This window comes from Monodon monoceros, unplaced genomic scaffold (assembly GCF_005190385.1).
Source record: "Monodon monoceros isolate NGI ecotype Baffin Bay Population unplaced genomic scaffold, NGI_Narwhal_1 Super_Scaffold_11, whole genome shotgun sequence".
In the NCBI taxonomy this organism is placed as follows: Eukaryota; Metazoa; Chordata; class Mammalia; order Artiodactyla; family Monodontidae; genus Monodon; species Monodon monoceros.
In genome coordinates this window covers 81140317-81160634 of record NW_021703767.1, presented here as the reverse complement: position 1 = coordinate 81160634, position 20318 = coordinate 81140317, and the positions used below count along the sequence as shown (strand labels likewise).

The following is a 20318-nucleotide window of genomic DNA, read 5'->3' as shown; positions in this document are numbered from 1 at the left end:
AGGAATAACTAATGTAAAATAAAATGCCTACCCAACCCTTGCTACCACTTTCTGATCTTTATCGCCATAGTTCATTCTTTTTTTTATTGCTGAGTAGTATTCTGTTCTATGGTTACCACACCTTGTTTATCTGATCTCCTGTTGATGGACATTTGGGTTGTTTTGGTGGCTAGTGTGAATAAAGCTTATATAAATGTTCTTGCAGAGGTCTTTTTGTGAACACATGTTTATCTCTCTCATGCATAAATACTTAAAATTGAAATTGCTGGATCATAGAGTATATGTATTTACTTTGATAAGAAATTGCCAAACACTGGAGCACTGCCACACTGTCACGCCATGTGGCTTTCGAGGAGCCACTAAAACTTTCTGTGCCTAGACCTCCCCATCTGTAGAATGGGGCCAATACCACCTACCTCACAGGGCTGTTGTGAAGACTTAGAAGAACAATGTCAAATGGTTTTAATACTTTGGCGAGGGAGATGGCATAGATGAAACCACTACTTCATGAGTTACACAAAAATGGACATTTGGTTCACTGTACCAGATACCGGAAATGTGTGTTCAGAAAAGTATTTTAAAAACTCAAAATATTACTTATTTCTAGAAAAAAGAGAAATTGTCAAACAGTTTTCCAGAGTGGTTGTACTGTTTTATAGTCCCACAAGCGTTGCATCCTTGCCAACATTTAGTGTTGTTAGTCTTTTTAAATTTTAGGTGTTCCAGTGGGTATCATTAAAGTCTCAAGAAGGGGAATGACTTCAGCTTAAAAAAGAATCACTCTGACTACAATGTGGAGAAGGGGTGGGAGTGGGATAAGAGTGGACGTGGTGAGACCTGTTAGGTGGTGATTGCAACAGCCCAGGTGAGAGATGATGGCGAATTGGTTATGGCAGTGATGACGGAGATGGGTCTGAGAAATATTTAGATGGTAAAATTAATAGGAGTTGGCTGCTAATTAGAAGCACTAGGAAAAGCCCAAATTGTTATTTTTTGTTTATTTGATTTTGGGGGATGAAGATCACTTGGCTTGGTTTTGTATATATATTTGTGGTGCCTTAACCTCCAGTAAAGGGGACTGCTTAAATATGTCACATTACATACGTACTTTGGGATAGCATGCAGGCAGGTATTGTAGGAGAATATTTCATGATATGGAAAGATGTTCAAAATATATTGTTAAAAAATAAATTTCAAAACTACGTACAATATATAGTATAACCACATTTGAATAACAGTACAGAGAAAAGACATCTGAAATGAAGTAAAGTGTTAACTGTGATCTCCATGTTGAGTTTTCAGAGTAGTTTTAAATTTGGGCTATGTCTTTTTCTGTTTTTCTACAAAGAACATATGCTAATCGTGTAATATGAAAAAAAGTTATTTAAAAAACACTTAACATTTCAAAAAAAGAAATTTAAGAGCACAAAACAAGAAGAGAATCTCATAGGGATGGGAAAGGTGTTGGTTAACAGCATCCTCACCTCTTCTTTATCCTCAAATGGCTCACCCTATACCTTCTGGGCGGGTCACCTGGCCGGGATTCCTAAGCCTCTCTCAGATTTTGAGAATCTGAGAATGGAAGGGCTTAGTGAGAGAGACTGGGCTGAACTCAAACCCAGGATTTTGGAATCCATGGAGCTTTCTCTGATCCCTGTCCCCAGCTGAGAGTAAACACAAACCTCCCTTGGATTCCAGTAGTATCAATCAGTTCTATCTATTATCTCTCTCACTCCATGGAAATGGCTTGTGCGAGTTACCCGTGACCTCCACTGTTGCCAACTCAGTGCCCATCCTCACCCTACTTGACACATCAGAAGCACCTGTTGATCTGTCTCCTGGAAATATCCTCCTGGTTACCCCTACTTCACCAGACACTCTTTTGCAGTCTCCTCTGTTCTTCATCTCCCCAACCTCTTAATCTTGGAGTGTCTCAGGGCTTTCTTTTTTCTCCCTAGACCTATTCCCTTAGTGATCTCATCCAGTCTCAGCTTTAAATACTCTCTTACATACTGATGACTCCTAATTTCTCTCTCCAGCCTGGATCTCTCCCCTAAACTCCAGACTTGTATATCCAAGTCGACATTACCATTTGGATTTCTAACAGGCATCTCAAAGTTATTTTGTCTAAAACACAGTGCCTCTTCTTCCCCTACTCCCACCCTCCATTTGTCTTCCTCAGGCTTTTCTATCTCAGTAAATGGCAACCTCACGCTTCCCTGTACTCAGGCCAAAAACCTTGGAGTCGGAACTGACTCCTTTCTTCCTCTCACTCTACAATCCAAAACCTATTGGCTCTACCTAAAAATATATCTGGAATATGACCTCCTCATGCCCTGGTCCAGACTACCATCTCGCCCCACCTGGATTACTGCAATAGTCTACTCCTTGGTCTTGCTTCCTCCCTTACTCCCCTGCAATTGATTTCAACTCAGCAGCCAGTGATCCTTTGAAATATAAATCAGATTATGTCACTTCTCTGCTCAAGACCTCTAACAGCTAAACACTGACAGAGTAAATGCCAGCGTCCTTAAAAAACCTACAGGGCCCTAGATGATACGTCCCCAGTTACTTTTCTGACTTTCTCTCTTACTGTGCCCTGTCTCACTCCCTCTGACCCATTGTCACAGGCCTTGCTATTCCATAAATAGTCCAAGCATATTCAAAGTCTCACGGCCTTGCTCTTTCCTCTGGCTACATGTTTTTCCTTCAGATAACCATCTGGCTACTTCTGTATTTATTGTCAAGTCTTTGCTCAAATGTGAGGTCTTCCCTGACCCTCCTATTTAAAATTGCAACCCCCATCCCCATCACTCAGCATATCCCTTTCCTGCTTAATTTTTCTCCGTGGTACTTAACATCATCTAATGAATACTATCATTTATTTGTTTCATTTGTTTTTTTGCTCCCTTCCCCAGATGTAAGATCCTCAGCAAAGATTTATATCTATTTTTTCCCCTCCACTGATCCTAGAGCAGTACCTGGCATAGAACAGGCACTATTCATTGGGTGAGTAATACTCAGTATGCTATAACTTGTATTCTGGTTTCATGCAGACAAATGTTTCTCCCACTAGCCTGTGAGCTAAGGGGAGGGTGGGTTTCACTGTGAGGTCCCTCTCCCCAACCCCTGCGGAAGCGTCTATCATGGTGTCTCACAAACAATAGATGTTTGATATATGTTTGTTAATGGAATGATGGAAGCAAAGAATCACCCACCTTAAGTATGGAGACAAAGAAGCCAGGTCACGCAGGAGAGCCCTGCTAGTGTTCAAGGTGGTCATAGCGAACACCATGATGTCTACTCCAGGTCTCCTGCCAGCAGTGCCCAGCACACTGATACCTGCTCTTCTTTTCTTCCTGGTAGGAAGTACATTGGAGTGTTAGCCTCCCTGGGGTTGATCCTCAAGCAGTAGGGGAATTAACTGGTAGATAAATGCCCCAGCCTCCTTGGCCTCTGGTCAATGTGGTCAGACTAAGACAATGCCAGTAGTGTTGAAGTAGGAGCTGGAGAGTAGAGCATTTAAACATTTACAAGGTCAAGAACAGGGATTTATTTGAAAATGCCATCCTAAATCTCTATTTTCAGTATCCAGCAGTGTCTGGCATCTAGTAGGTGCTCTGTGGATGCTTAGGGAATCAACAAACATGCCTTTAATGGTGGGACTGAGCAATCTTCAGAGCTTGCTCAAAGGTGAGAATGATGTTAACTGTTAAATCTGCCTACACACTCTCACACACACACACACACACACACACACACACACACCCTCTGAATTTCCAAGGAACTCCTTTCTCCTTTACTTCCTAAGAGATTTGGGAAGTAACAATTCATCAGTGCCCTCACTGATGTAGGAGGTTAGGCCAGGATGGCCCTCTGAGATCATCTAGTCAAATCCAATCAATCCCTGAACTGGGGCCAGAGCCCCAATGTTCCACCTCCCAGTGTCCAGTCCTCTTTCCACAGTAGCCACTGAGAACATTCCAAAAAAGTAATTTTGGAGGCTAACAGCCGTGAATATTTTCAGATTCAATTTCAGCAAAGTGTTACCATTTAAGAAAGTCTGCCAAAAAGATAATGCAGATGAAAATGTACTGTGTAAACTGTGAAGTGCTATCCAAACGTTAGCTATCTGAGGTCCACTGCCAAGGTCAACAAGGCCTGGGTGTAGAGCCAGCTCTTAAATTGGAGGAGCTAAGTAAAGGCTGGTCATTCAAGGGGCCCCTTCCGAATGGGACACTGGTGTCTTTGCTGGGATCAGAAGGACACAGTGGCTTGTCTGTGTGCCTCTTTCACCCCCATCCCGCTAAGTTAAATACACTTGTGCTGAATAAGATCAATGCTTACATTGTATATGCGATAAAACTGATGATTTTCCAGCTTCTTTTCCTTTTGCTTGTGTTTTAGAAGCCACACACTAAGCCCCAGCCACCTGTACCACCGGGCAACGGACTGTCTCTCCAAGGTTTCCAACTGTCTGGGTACGTGAGTGTTTTTCTCCCACATTAGTTTACATTTGTCCCAGCTGCACTACAATTTAGATTCTGCACATACTCTGGCTCTCAAAACCGCATTCTTTTGCCCTCACACTACTTCTTTGTCATCTAACAACTGAAAAAGCATTGTTTCCTTGACTTGGCTCGAGAACGGGGACCTCGATGAAGAGTAAACTTCACATTTTCTGGGCTTTCTTATCCTAGTGCCCAACAGGAGAAGGGAGGCCCAGTGTTTGGTGACCTCCTGCATTAGGTTAACGATTTGGATATGGGCCCAGGGGGATAATGAGCCCATGAATAATAGGGAGCTGATTGTCAAAGTCTTATCATGGTGAAGCTGAGTGGCAGAGCTTGCTTTGTCCTGGCTCCCTTGCCTTCTCCCCAAGCATCTCTTAATCTGTCGAAGCCAATGGGTTTATGTGGCAGACATTCATTCCTCACAAGCTTCGATTCAAGCGGCTGTGCACCAATTCAGGCTCAGATGTTTCTACACTTAGGGCTTGTAAAACAGTGAAAGAAATATAGCAGATAAATTCACAGAAAGCCTTCTGTTATAGGCTTGAAAAAAAGATCTACTCATTTCTCTACTGTAACAGGAGTCTTGAAAAGCCCAAATTAAGGTGCAGAAAAAGGGTGAAATGAGAACACTAAAAGGCCTAATACTGCAGAGAGCCCTGCAAACTTTTCCCAAGTGATATGTATATTCCCGAAATCATGAGTTAAATTCATTTCACCTGCATTCTCTAATCAACATTGTTTTAAGACCTGCCATGTCCTCCAAGGAGCACGTGGCCTAAACAATGTTTGCCTGAGATATTTTCGGGAACTTGGAGTCAGCTGTGTGTATCTAGTTGGAGCTGGGCTGGTTAAGACTGGACAGGAGCACGGACCCTCCAACTGGGCATGCGCGGTGTCCGCTGGGTGACCTTTCGACACCGGGCTGAAAACTCCACCCTCAAGATGTGCAGAGGCCTATAATAGCCTATTGCAGAACCTCGATTCCCGCACCTTTTTCCAATCACCTTTCCCATGCTCCCCATGCCTCAGTCGGCCCTGACGCTTGATTCCTAAACCTATAAATATCCCCGCCCCTTGCCTTGTAGGAGGCAGTTTTCAGACTTGATTTCTTGTTTCCTCTCTTTGCTGCTTTCCTATTAGGCCCTCTTTCTGCTGCAAACCTCGGTGTCTCAGCATTTTGGCTTGCTGGGTGATAGAATGAACCTGGTTCGGTAACATGGTTCAAACTCGGAAGAAAGGTTTTTATTGCTCTATGGCTAGAATAAACAAACAGCCATAAGCCTTCCTAAGTTGTTGTTTTTGAGGGAACTATTAGGAAAATTTCTACTCCTTAAGGTCAAACCTTTTGGGAGGGAAAACTAGGGAATGGGTGGTCTTAACTTCTGTCTGGTTTTCCGAGAATCCATCTAGGGGGTTGAGCTGGATGTATCTTGGAACTCGAAAGTCCTAGCCTAGTTAGTGATCTTTTACATGCAACCCAGGGCCCAAGCGTGAGCTATGCTTTAAAAAAAAGAAGACTAAGGGCTTCCCTGGTGGTGCAGTGGTTGAGAGTCCGCCTGCCGATGCAGGGGACACGGGTTCGTGCCCCGGTCTGGGAAGATACCACTTGCCTCGGAGTGGCTGGGCCCGTGAGCCGTGGCCACTGGGCCTGCGTGTCCGGAGCCTGTGCTCCGCAACAGAGAGGCCTCAACAGTGAGAGGCCCGCGTACCGCAAAAAAAAAAAAAAAAAGTTGACTGAAAGTTGGCAAGTAGGTGGGTTCAAGGAGAGGGGGTGGTGTCTGCTCACCATTGGCTGCGAAACCCGCTCTGCTTTCTACTCTCCTACTCTCTTGGGTCAAATGTTTGGTCAGAGCTTAAGAGATGAGGCGATGGGGCAGTTGTACACTTAAGAGATGAGGCGATGGGGCAGTTGTACACAAACTATCAACTTCCACAGTCTTAAGGCTAAACAGCTGAGAGGGGGAAAGAAAGATGCCAGGTGGCTTCTGCTTGCTTCAAGATTAGACCACTGAGGGCAAGAAAGAGGCGGGTTTCAGGCACTTGGTAAACTGAAAGCAAACTTCTTTATTGTACACAGTACAGAATATAACGCAGCTTGGCAGGATGCAAACGGCCCTGCGCAGGGGAAAGTATTTCAAATCAACTGGCAGGTTAAAGCCTTTCTGCACTGTAGACTTTCCACACTCTGGAAAGAAGCAAAAACAAGAACAAAGAAACAAAACCATCAGGGAGGTGCATGAATCCGATGGGAAAGCAACGGTGATGCTGCCATCCTGTGTCCCGAGACAGCACAGGCCACGTGGCTACAGCAGGGGAGGGGAGCTCAGGCTACAGAGGATTCTTTTCAGTACTTGCTAAGACAGCATAAATCCATCAAAAAAAAAAAAAAAAAACCCAACAAAACCCAAACCCGGATAAGTAAAGAAAGGAAAAAACAAATCCTATACAGCATTTACAACAAATTAACCTCTAGCCAGCTGGGGGTAAAATATGCATCTATGTATAGACTATGTGTAGGTTAGAAAGCTATAAATACCGGTTTGGAAAGTCCTTTGATTAGAATACAACGCTAATTAAGGCCCAAGCTACAGGTTCAATACCTTTGTGGGCTAATTAGCTTCCAAGAGAGGAAAATCTTGTATTTCCATAGCTATAAAATGCACCCCTTATCTCTGTGACCCTCTTCACAAATGTGCTCCTGGTCACCAGGGGGACTGTTTGAGACTACAGAGCGGTTCCATCAATAGAGAAACAACTCAAAGCACTGTCCTTCGCATATGAAGAGTAGCATAGTCATTCTTTGTGTGCTAGGTGTCAGGGGAAGCACAGAATCCTATCAGCAGGCAGCAAGGTGCTACCACTTTCTAATTCTTTTTCCACTACTTTGAGCTTAACTTTCATATAGCTTTAGCTGGGTTATTTAAAACTTTCCCAATATAATACAGCAATCGGAGAAAACCTTTTTTAAAGTGGCAGGAAACTAAGATGCTAGTACTGCTTTACCTGTCAGTGTCGCACATAAGTCTCAAACCCTATTGAATCATATGCAGGGTTTCAAGTCCAAAAATTAAAGAAAAAGGAAAACAAAACAAACTGATATGGAAATTGTCATCAGTCATACCCAGGGAAGAATCCCTACCTGGGGTTTTCACCAGGTGACCAGGTTTCAAATGGACATGACATGTATTATGTACATATGCTTTCCAGAGAGGGCATGTGAGGGAACGTGGGGGACTATACACATAGAATCTAAATGGTGTGTCCAGGCTGCCCTGCACACCTCAAAAATGTACAACTCAGGTGCAAATGTTCCATCAGGCTGTCTGGTGCAGAAAGCACAAAGCAGGCAATAAAAGAGGGCTTGTACTCGGCTAAGGGGACACCCCCAGCAAAGCCCCTTTCAAGCTGCAGCGTCTTCATAAGTTGGCACTGCCCTGTTTAAAGGGCGCAGTGCACAGTTACCAAAAGGTTTGTTTTTTTTTGCTTTAAATACCAAAACTACAAAAATCAGTTTATAAACTGTTTTTCCAAAACAACCACCAAAACAAAACAATCCCCCGAATCAAAGCAAAACAAAATACTGTCAAAAGTGTTAATCACCCTTCTCCTAAAATTAAAGCCATCCACACACACAGCCATGTGACTGGGAAGAGAAAGGGGGCTTGCTCTACTTGGTGACCACATGGCCAGAAGGTTCCCAAGGGTAGCAATGGTTTATTATTTGAGAACCATGGAGTGGGTAACAGCTGTTCATCCTTTTTCCCCTTCTTTCCAGACCAAGAGGAAACATTTCAGATTAAGCTGGAAGGGCTCTCTGAGTTTTAAGATATATTTGTAACCCTTCATGGTTTGAGCCTCCCCAACTTTGCCTACCTCCTCTTCTATGGGTTTGTGACATCTTTTTCAATAAATTGTGCAAATCAGAGCCCTTCTACGTAAAGGCATTTAGTAGTCCATGATCAATGCAGATTGTCACACACTCTGTCCTGGTTTGTGGGTACCAACCTGAACAAGGTATTGCCTTGCATATATTGTCCATGGGAAGGAGGCTCCATTTCAATTGCTTTCCCAGAAACCTTGTCAGGTTCAGAGTTGAGGCACCAGCCTTTTGGTGGTTTTCTGCCCCTCCCTGTTCCCACTCCCCTGCCAAGGTATCTGTCTTTAAGGGTGCCGATCCAGAGACAGCTTGGGTTCTCCAGATAATACTCAAAGGGCAAGCTTTGGGAACAGCCAGAAACACAAACAAAACCACTGCCCTCGTTTGCCTGAATGGGAACTGCTAGCTCTAGGGTTTGGCCGCTCAGCTGCTCGGAAACTTAGTAAGCAAAGCCTTCGGCATAGGGGAGGCTGCTGCAGCGGTCCACATCCAGGAGGTAAGCAGGGTTGTCTTCAAAGTGGGTCAGTGGCAGGGTGTCCTCCTCGCTGAGGTGGCACTCAGACTCCGCTTTCAGGAACGGACGTTGGTTGTCGGGGAAGGCCATGGAGAAAAGGGCATCGGGGTCGCAGACAAACTTGTAGACGTATCGTTCCCCAGCCACCTGAAGAGAGAAAACACACCTTATGAGGCCCAGCTGGAACAGGGCGTGGGCCGGGGCCAGGGCACCAAGGGAAGGATGAGATATTTGTAAGTCACCAAGCTCTCAGGGAGCCAGGGACCAAGAGGCTCATTGGTAGCTGATTATCCAAATCATTCAGATTTATTTTGATAAACTGTGGGAACCTGTTACCTGCCAAGTGTTTTGTTGACACCACAGCTTAGCAGTTGAAAAGAATATCTGAATTTCAAACTCATATTAGGTTCTTTTAAAAGAAAATCCTCACTGTGTTATACTCACAGCCTAGAAACAATGGTTATGCTGAGGTTGGTGCCTGATATTACAAGATATAAGGATTGAAAGATGCAGGAGTCAGACCATGTGTTCAGTTCCCTCCAAAGTTTACAGTTTTCCCAGGACAGCTTTGCTCTGAAGGGCTAGGAATTCAGAGAGCTGTGTGGGAATTTTAAGTTTGTTCCAAAACCAAACAGAACTGTTTTGACTTACCTGCAGTTTTACATTACTCATTCCATGGTTCTGCTACACTGAAGGAACTGATGACTACCTTTATATGAATTTTATGCATTATAATATTACAAGAACCAAATGGTCTTGATTAAGGGTGGCAGATGTATACAATCAATCATCCCTATTTGGGTTGTTAAATCTCTCCTTCCCCGGCCCAAGAGTCAGCTCACGTATGTGGAAGAGGGAAGTAGGAGGACATAGTGGCAATGATACCAGCTCATAAGCCAGGAGTGGCTGGCTCCCAGCCTTGGCTCAGTCGCTAACAAGTCTCAACCTCTCAACCTCAATCTTCCCTTTCAAAAACCGAGGGTATGGGACTACTGCTTTTCTGAGTCCCTCCCAAGACGGGCATGCTACCACTCCTCTTTTATTTAGTTCTCATTTACTCATGGGTCATGTAATAAATATAACAATGATCTCTTACACTGGATAGCACATTACTATTTCTAGAATGTTTTCACATATATTACCCTTTGAGATTAGATTAGGGACTATTATCTACATTTTTACTGGAAACAGGCTTTGGAAGGTTGACTTTCCTTAAAGCATAAATGCAGTACTGGATCTGAGCCCCCCAAGTCTCATTCCTGTGCCTTCCTGTACTTTTTGCCTGTTTTATTCTCAGAAAATTCTCTCCTACTTCCTTAGAAAACCTAGGAACAAGTTCATAGGGACAACTCGTTGCCATTAGTTCAAGTTAACTGTGTCTTGATTACATTCCCTCAGACTGGATCTGGAGTTGGGAACAGCAAAGGAGTAATGGCCCTCCTTCCTGAGTTTAGGATTCTACCTGATAATGTTAAAACTAAAAGGGGAGAGAGTGTGTGTGAAGTTTGAGGGGGAAAAGGCAGTGACTGATAATGGGTTCAGAGTTTCTTTTTAAGGTGATAAAATGTTCTCAAACCGATTGTGGTGACGGCTGCAGTACCCTGTGCACGTATTAAAACCCCACTGAATTTAACCCTTTAAAAAAGGGCGGAAGTTGGGTGGGGTGACCACCCATCCTAGAGTATCTATCTATTCACTCTGTGACAAGCACTGAAGTCAAACCCTCACTCCTGCCCCAAAGGAGCTGATACTCCTGTAGCAGATACTGACAAGCCAGGGAGTAACTTACAATACAGACAGTAGGGGAAGTGATGGAGATGAGCCCAGGTGCTCTCAGAAGCAGAAGAGGGACCATGTAACTCAGCCTGAGAACTTCAGATTCTTGGAGTAAAGAGGTGATTTACTGAGAAAACAAGTAGGGGCTGGCCAGGCAATGAAGGCGTTAGGAGTGTTCTTCGGTAGGACGGTAGTTTAATAGGTATTTTTTCATTTCAAAGTATGCTTGGTAACTTACATGAATGTGATATGTATTGTTCGGTAAACAAATATATTAAGAGAAAGATGGCTGTGCTAGTGAAAGCAGCCAAGTACAAGTGAGGAAATGAGGGTTTAATGGTGCCTTGAGCCTGTATGAAGCATTAAAAAGTCTGGATCTTATCCAGAAGACCATCCATGAAAAGCTGTTTTAGTATTTTTTAAGGAGATGAGAGGAATATGGGGTCATATTACCACCTGCCTCTGAGAAAGATAAGCCTGGCTTCAGCGTAGACAAGTTCTCAGCAGCAATGACCATATACTTCTGAGTACATCTTGGCATCTACCAGGTAGACTGCTTAAATGTGTAAATGCTAGAATCTGGGCAACGGTACAGTATAAAATCTGATGGCTAAGAAAAACCAATCAAAGATTTTCCATTCTCATCTTCTGCCTATCCACAGGATTTTAAGATTGTGGATCTTCACCACCTATCGCAATAAGGATTTTGTATTGGCTTCCTCAAAATTACACTTTTTTCTGCTACCTGCTACCAGGTGATTCTGCCGTTTTGCAAACCTTGCGTTTTTAACTTGAGTTCCAGTTTCTAAGGTTCTAAAAGAGAAATACGATTTTTTTTTTTTTTTTTTACTGCCCTAACACTTTTGGGAGTATTAAACCAACATATTTGGAGGTCTCGGTGTTTCAACTAAAGACTTCGCCTAAGCTCTCATGGGAGGGGAGACCTTCAAGTCGATTCCCTCACTTGCTCCTTTATGGATATAATAGTTGGCCTAAATGTCTGGATGTTTTTGTAAGTAGAGACAGTTTAAAGCAGAGGAGCCTAATTTTCCTACAGTGTCTTCCATACACAACCGTTGGCTTTCACGTACCCAACAGCATTAAAGGTGCTCCTTATTATCTCATTTAACTTAAGTTTTTCCGAGATGTTTTTCCTATCACAGAATTACTTACGAGGCTAACATGTCCTCCCAGTCATCACATACAGTTTTATTTCAGAAGCCCTTGACATTTTCTTTGAGAGTGGTCAGAGTGGTCTAAGCGTCTCTAGTAATCGCTCACCTTCTGCATGATGCCCTTTTCATAGTAATAGCGTAGAGATCGGCTGAGCTTGTCGTAGTTCATGGCTGGCCGGTTCTTCTGAATGCCCCAACGCCGAGCGACCTAAAGAGACAGGAGAGCAATGGAAACTCATTCCCTGGGCTTAGTGGTTTCCTCCCAATCCCAGGAGAGCCAGTTCTAGAACCTGACTGCTTTGGTCAGTGACCCATTTCTCTGACCTGGAAGGAAAAGCACTGAATTCCCTCAAGACCAAACATTCAGCAAAGGTGATGATTCAGTCAAATGCTAAGAGGTGAGACCTAGAGGTGGAAAAATCCTAGCACTTTAAGATTGCAGAGGGCTCGGCTAGCATCCCAGAGGAAGCAGGCTCTCTACTGTTTCTCCACATATGAATTATCGACCAATACCCATAGACCATTAGCATGTTGCCATTAAGTGCTATGGTTTCTGTAGCAGTCAATAAGGAATAATTAGAATGGTCATTCCTGAAACATTAGAAACACACTGGTGAGTTGCTAATGGGCCAGCAGAGCAAAAGTTCAATTCTAATAAGATTGGAGAGGGGCTGGTAGATGTTTACTTATAGCAGCTCATGGAGTAAAGGGGAATCGGATCATTTCAGCCTGCTGCCATCCAATCCCCTGCTCCCAGCAGACTTGCAGAATGGACATTAAAACATGTAGCACCATTATCCACTTAATGAAAAATTAACAGGGCTTCCCAAACAGTTCTGAAGTGCATTATATCCAACTTGGTCCACCTCTGAGGTGCAGTGATGGGGGGGTGTAATTGGAGGTTTGGGCAAAGAGACCTTATAGCAAGAAAACTTCCTAGTGGAGTTCAGCAGGACAGCCAAGCAATTTCTGTTCTCAAGTATCTCAACATCCCAAATCCTACTTATAAGGATGACTGTCGAGGTAAGAGAAGAATAACCTTGGAAACATGAGTTCTTTAAATGTATGCAAACCAGGGATCATGTTTTGAACATTTTGGGTCAGTTTTAGAAACTTAAAAAACCAAAATAACTACATTCCTTTTTATTAAAAAAAAAAAGATGAAAAACATGGGATGAGAAGTAGGGAGACTGCAAGTGGAAAAGGTGGATCATAAAACCACATTTCACTTGAAGTATTCTTTAAAAGTATTTGGGACAGAATGAAAACAACATCTTCTGAATTCAGGATTCTAAGATGACCTTTAATAAATACCAAAAATAATCTGGTAAGTAAGGAAGAATGCATCTGTCCTAATTATATTACAGTAATTCAATAGCCACGATTCCACTCTGCCTTGCAAGACACTGTGTGAAAGTTAAATTTCCATTCGTTTGCTTTGTGCCCCACGGCACACACGATTATCCCTGGCTCTCCCCCTTTCTCCACATTGCACCCTTTGAAATGGCCCAAAAGACAAAATGAACCAAAAATACATAGCCTGGTTAAAGAAGACAAACATTTTATTTTACTATTATTATTTTTGGCTGCACCAAGCAGCATGCAGAATCTTAGTTCCCCGACCAGGGATCAAATGGTGTCCCTTGCAGTGGAAGCGTGGAGCCTTAACTACTGGACCGCCAGGGAGGTCCCGAGAAGATAAAACCAATTTTTAATCAATTTCTGTTTTTAACCAGTTTTTAACCAATTTCAATTTTTAACCAACTTCTATTTTTAACCAATTTCTATTTTTAAACCAACAGAAATAGGGGTAAGAAAGAACCTGTTAAGTCAATACGTGTCCTTTTACCTGTTCAGAAGAAACGACACCATGAAACTGTACTTGAACTGCTGTCAGACACAAGTGATGCAGGGACCCTTAAAAGAAGCCCAGCCTCATCATTTTACTATAGTCAGCGGTGGAAAACAATTCGTGAATATTTTTCAACTTCAGCCGTGACCTCTCTTTGCTGTCACGTGCATGTGCAGTAGCTTGCTGGAGAGAGGTTTTATATATGCACAGACTTCAAAGCAGCTCGGGTAGCCATAGTTACTGACTCATCCTCTTGGGCCAGGGCCCTCTGATTCAGTAGCCCTCACCAGGGCTGCTCCTTCTGCAGTAATCATGATGCAGTACAACTGCAGAGCAGCTGGGAATTAGGGCTGTCCCATTTCTTGGGGGAGGGGAGCAGGCAATAGCTAGCTACAAGCTCCTCCTTTCTTTCATCTTTCACATTCGTTACTTTGATAGCATGCATCTTGAGGACGGAGGCCGAAGGAGTTTTAAAAACAAACAAACAAGAAAACCTCACGTCTCTTCCTCCCTTTTTAAGAGAGAGCAGCCGCAGCGCAGGGAGCGGCTCTTTCTAGCAGCCCGTCCTTTTAAACCTCCCCACGGCATCAGTTATCTGCCACATGTTCAACAAACAACCCTACCCCCCAAAATATTCATTAATGCAGATTCACAGTTAAAATGGCTCCAGATTAAAGCCGAGTCAGTCATAATTGAGAGGGTGCTAAGCTGGATGACAATCAAAAGACATTTGATTAGGAGGCCTGCCAAAAGCAGTTCCAAAACCACAATTTCCATGCACAGTGTAATGGATATTATGGATAATTACCCAGAGTGCACTACTCAGCCACACAGCTGCCTACAATTACGGCCCAAACAGCTTCCTCCGCCGCTTCACCCTTCAAGCTTCCCCCATGACAACTTCTTACAGCTTTTTCGAGGAGTTGGTATCTTCCTGACAGTAACAAGAGTAGGGCCCACCAAGTTATACAAGGATTAGAGAGCGAAAAAATTCAAATGCTGCATGTCCCGAGGCCAAAGTGCACATGTGTAACAGAGCTGATCCTGGGTTAAGAGAATGGAATATTCGGAGTTCATGGGATGCTCGGGGATTTCAAGGTGCGGCGGAAAGAAGTACTTCCCGAAGAAACAAAGCTGTCCAACCAGCTGAGGGAGGCTCAAGGCCACCACAGGCCTCCCCTGTGACTTGGCTGCTTGGCATTTATGTGAGCATTCTGGCTTAGTATTAGCTTCGTTATTAAGAAAGCCGGGGCCCTTGGCCATCTGTTCATCATTTTCTTTACCACTGGTAGGAGAGCAGCAGATTCAATAAAGCTTTATAACAGCTTTCAATAACCAGGTTTACCTGCAGCTATACAGCCTGTGCTTAGGCCAGAGGCAGTGGCAATAAAGTAATAAAAGCTCCTGTTTGCAATGAGATAAATCAATAAGGGCTGCCCACATGACAGACTGACTTTCAAAAAGCCTTAGTGAGTCTGGGCGACATGCTTTCCTCAAGCCTCACATAAACCAGGCCACGTTATGAGGAAAAGAATGCAGGGCGGATGCTCTCCAGTGTGGCTGGAAGCCACAAACACAGCTCCACTTCTAAACACGACTTAGCCAAAAAGACACCCTTAGGAAAACACGGCAGTACCAAACTCTGGCTTTGAAAGTAGACTGACTCTTAACAGAAACCGTTTACAATATGAGGTGTTGACATATTTCTATTTTTTGGTGAATGATGCAAGATCGGGAACACCATACATATATCTTCTCTAACTGCCTTTAATGAAGCCTGCCTTCCTCTCCTATCAGTCAGGATTCTCCTTCAGTCTCCAATCCACACATTCTCCTTTGCTCATCTTAACTTTCAGGCTATTTTCTTCTTCCAAATCTCCTGCTGTTAACCCCCATACCCACCTGTCCCCCTGGTGTGCTAAAGTGAGCCCTGGAATTGATGGAACAACATCTACAACTGCAGTCCCTGTTCAAACTCCTTCCGAGAGCATTGGTCCCATTCCAATCACACCCAACTCAAAGATACATTTTGCTCTGCTGGTTTAATATGTAACACCTAAGTATATGCTACCAAAAGAAACATATGTCGTATTTTCAGGGAAGTTATTTCTTTTCTATTTATAATCTCTCTAGATTCTAAATCAAATAGAAATCAAATCAACCCCTTTGGGAATTCCCTGGCGGTCCAGGGGTTAGGATTCCGAGCGCTCACTGCTGAGGGAACTACGATCCCATAAGCCGTGTGGCGTGGCCATAAAACCAAAACCAACAAACATAAAACAACCCCTTTTGAAATATGCCAAACTCAGAGCCTGATTTAATTTACTTTGCAATATTCAGGAAAGGAGGAGTTCCATGATGTCCTCCCCCTTTTGAAGAAATGGTATTGGTTCTGTCCATTGGCCTTTCTGTCAAGAGTCTGGGCAAACAGACAGTAACAATGTTTCTTCTTTCTATTAACAAAATAATGAAGGTTTGTGTCCTCTCTCAACCATTGTGATACTACATTTAAAAAAAAAAAATCTAACTTCCTAAGATTGACCCATCTCTGATAATTTTATTTCTCTAGGTTAGAGCCATTTGAAATACACAGTGGGGTAGTTGCAACCTATAATATATTACCAAAATGTCTTAAAATCTGTTCATGTAACCTCTGGTATAAGGCTATGACATATGAGGGTTGACACCAAAACAAGTTGGTATCACTGAAAGAACACTTGAAAAAGACTTTCCAACAGAGAGAGCAGACCCTATTAGAATGTAAGTCTTCATGGCCTCCCTCCCCAGAGTTTGCAGAAGTGCTACTAATACATTTTATATATTCTGCAGTGGAGAACTCTGCCTGTCTGTGAATTGTAAGTTGTCCTATTAATAGAAAAGGCACTGCCAAGCCCATTGGCCAGGCTAGAATCTGAATGAGAAGGAAGAGCATATTTAACACCGTAAAAAGGCTCAGTGGAGAACAGGAACAAACATCAACAAATCAAATCACCTGATCCCATCTTCCAGCGCTTACCTCCTCCGGTTCTATCAGCTTGAACTCCATGCCTCGGCCTGTCCAGGCAATGAAGTGGGCATTGGCTGGGTCGTCAAGAAGGGTAACCAGGAACTGCCACAGCTGAAGGGAACCTCGCCTCTGGTAAGGGGGCCCCTCCCGATACATGGTGGGCTCTTGTTTGACTTTGCCTGCTTGAGACAAAGACACATATGTGGTACTTTAGTCTCAAGTTTCTCAGCTGATTTGGGCAAACACTAATTTGGCATCAAGACCGATGAACGTACTCTGACATCTTGAACCTTCCAGCTTCCCAACAAACTGGATGTGGCTACTTACCTTCCAGTCTCTCAGGAACAACACAGGTGTCGTCAAAGTACAACCGGGGATCCTTCTCATATGAAAAACCTGAAGAAGAATTTAGAAAGAACATGTTGCTTAACAAATTGTGTTCTCTGAAAACTCTGGATTTAAGGACTAAGATAGGATTCTACCATTTCAGGTCCTCAGCCTGATGAAGTGCTCTATCTATGCCAGACTGAATTTTGGAGGGAACTTCAACTTCACCAGGACTTAGACGTTCTGTTCTGATGCAATCACCTGCGCTTCAGTCAGAGCAGCATCAGTTCCTGCTATCAGAGCTGAGACTCTAGGGAGGCGCTGAGTCACCTGTACGTTCCTTTGCATCTTGCTTACAAGGTCTGCATGGATCAGTGTGTCCGTGACTAAGCCTTTGTATCTGAAAAGACATCTCATCTATTTCAGTTGGCCTCACCGGGTGGATTTGGTTGATCTATAAGTGGCCTAGCCGTTTTCCTTTTAGCAAATATTAATCTCAACCTTTCTTACTGCTTGTCTAGGCTGCCCACACACCTCATTCAGTCATGAAAAAGCTTGGAGGGTAGAGAACAATGCCAAATGAGTAAAGGCTTGGGCCTGTGCAGGATTGTGACAAGCAATAATTTCAAAAAGTTGGAGGTATTATCACCTCCAGACACTGTGGAAGGAATCTGAAGAGACCTTCTGTCAATAAAACTTATTCACTGTATAGACAAGGAAACAAAGGGGAATTGACTGGTCCAACAACACATGTAAGTGGAAATGAAAGGACGGCAGGGCAAAAAGTGGAAGGTGTCAAGAAGGATGGCCTGGCATCCTAAACCCACCAACCCTTAATATGCATTCAACGCTGACCACCAGGTCACCAGGCACCCTGACAAGGCCAGCGGCTCAAGCCAAAGCCAGTTAGTAGACAGGAGTGATGGGACCACACCCTTGGCTGCGGTCCAGCCTGTTCCAGGGGGCGAGTGCTCCTGCATACTCTCCTCTACCCGCACACTTCTCAAGAGGAAGCACCAGGAGCTCCTGTCTGCTCAGTGGTACTCCCTGTGCTTGGTTCTCTGATCAGTTCGTCTGGCGTGGGGTCCAGTCGTATGAGTGTCAGGTACGTGGTAGGGGGAGGGCAGAGGAGGCTGCTCTGCAGTGAAGGGCTAGCATTAGATTTTGAGAGGGATTTGCTCTGACTTAAAATCCCTGGGTAAAGGTGCCAAGAAAGAATCTGTTCTTTTTCTTCACAATCAGCCCGGGTCAAGTTCTCCTTGGCAGGATCAGCACAATTTTAAAGAGGCCTGGGGTTGGGAAAACACTGCCCAACCTGGAGGAAACAGACTGTTTTAAGGTTCTGTATTACTCATTTTTGTTTCCTCAGCTCCAAGCATTATTTCTCTGCTTAACTACAAAGGAAGTATATTTTATTTAGTATTTACTCCAATAAATATTTATGCCAGGCACTGTGCTAGAAGGGGGTAGATAGAAGAATACAGACTCCGTGCTTGCTCTCGTGGAGCTTGCATCCCAACTGGTGGAGACAGACAACAAAGTAGGGAAAAAAGAGACATGGTGTAGTGTGGAAAGTGTGGGCCCTGGAGCCAGACTGATAGACCTAGGTTAACTGTGTGACCTCGAACAAGTTAATTAATTTCTCTCAAGTTAATTTCCTCATCTGAAGACTGGGGAAGATAATAATTCCCAACTTATAGGCTTGTGAGAATTTAATGAGTTGATACATATTCTGTTCCATTGACCGATTTATCTTTACAATAGAGAGCTAAGAATAGCTCCTGGTACATAAGTGTGCAATACATGATAATTGTAAGAAATTAAGACAGTAAGTACTTGTACATTGTGATAAGTGCTATTAAGAGATTAACTGGATAATATGAGAGCTTTTTCTTATATTGTCATGGATTCTAAATTCCTTTAGTAAAAGGACATATCCTGAATATCTTAGCCTCCTTATAGCACCTGGTACATAAGTGCTCAATAAATATTTGAATAAATACGAGGGAATCTATAGTTTCCATTAAAAGATTTAAGAATGCAATACTAACTTTTAAGTTAGGGATTCAGGGACTCCTATAATTTATTTTCCAAGTTGGTACTAGGAAACTGACTTATGACAAACTATTATACTTTATATTAACAAGAATTACATAATCCATCATGCTTCATGCTTTTTGCCTTGGCTACCAGGAAGCTACGTATTTCCTGACTTTCCACATGGATTTTGCTATTCCAGTGATGTTTTAACAGCCTTATTATAAAGTCATTATAAATAAACTACAAAGTTTACACACATGTCAAAATTGCCATTTTATTTTTAGAGCTTTTATTCCTCTAAGGTAAAGAAAATACATTCACAGTTCACAGTATATAGGGAGAAAAATGTAAATCTAGATTAAATTCTAGGTTTGGTTTTTCAAACTAATCAGATGAAGCCCTGCCCATGAGTATCGTTTTGGTGTACTTCGTGCTTTCTAGTCATTGCCACGTGTGGTTCTCTAAAACATCTGGAAGATGCTGTTGGTTTAAGTGAAATTTAAGTCAGTTGAATTTGCACAGCAGTTACATCAGTTGTGGCCACAACCATCTAATCACTCAAATAAAGGTGGCAGGAAGGAAGAACCTGTTTGAGGGACAAAGTGGAAATGAAAGATTCCAAACAGTATGCAAAGATTCCAGGTGAACGCTAAGGCAGGATGGCTGTCTTAGTAATCACAGATGCCAATCAGAAACACTTGTCTCACTATTTCACGGGCATCTGTGGTCAAGCCCGTATAAGGAGGAGAGAAAAACCATGTCAGGGTAGTTGAGAGCAATTAAGCATGCAGATCTCTTTGAAACTAATTTCTTCAATGTGTATGGGGTCAGGGAAGAAGTGGGGGAAAAACACAAGCTCGCAGATATTCTGTGTGTAGCAAGCAGCCCGATGCCTTACTAAAAATATTTCCTTTAAGAGCATGCTCCTTTCTAAATGATGTAATCATGCAAAGTGTTTTCCTCCCTCTCTTCCCTCACTCCCTTCTAGTTCGCCTGCTGCAGACATTAACTGCTGCTATAGAAACATTCGGGAACCTGGAAGAGAGCCCCACACAGCTGTGCCGATCACGGCCAGAGGTCCAGTAGACTGCCCTTCCTTCCCAGGGCTGGACACTCAGAATATCCCCGGGTGCCCGTGGCAGCCACACTGGGTCTCCCCTCTAACCAAGTCAGTGGGAGGCAGCCACCCATAGAGACCACTCTTGTGAACCAATCACTCACAATAACCAGCCAATG

The 20318-nt window shown here is 43.4% G+C and overlaps 1 protein-coding gene across 2 annotated transcripts in view; it reads right to left on the bottom strand.

Annotated features, from left to right (window-relative positions):
• Nucleotides 1–6558: 6558 nt before the first annotated feature.
• The window catches only part of ETV5 (ETS variant 5), a 56215-nt gene continuing 42455 nt past the window's right edge, over nucleotides 6559–20318 (bottom strand). Inside the window, exons 10-13 of one of the 2 annotated variants that reach the window (XM_029215464.1) lie at nucleotides 17043–17111; nucleotides 16725–16894; nucleotides 11963–12064; nucleotides 6559–9052 (exon numbers count right to left, since the gene is read on the bottom strand). In XM_029215464.1, the coding sequence (XP_029071297.1) occupies nucleotides 8831–9052; nucleotides 11963–12064; nucleotides 16725–16894; nucleotides 17043–17111 (563 nt within the window). In that variant the 3' untranslated portion in view covers nucleotides 6559–8830. Of the gene's footprint in view, nucleotides 9053–11962; nucleotides 12065–16724; nucleotides 16898–17042; nucleotides 17112–20318 lie in introns of both variants that reach the window. The other variant, XM_029215463.1, reaches the window with a different exon arrangement.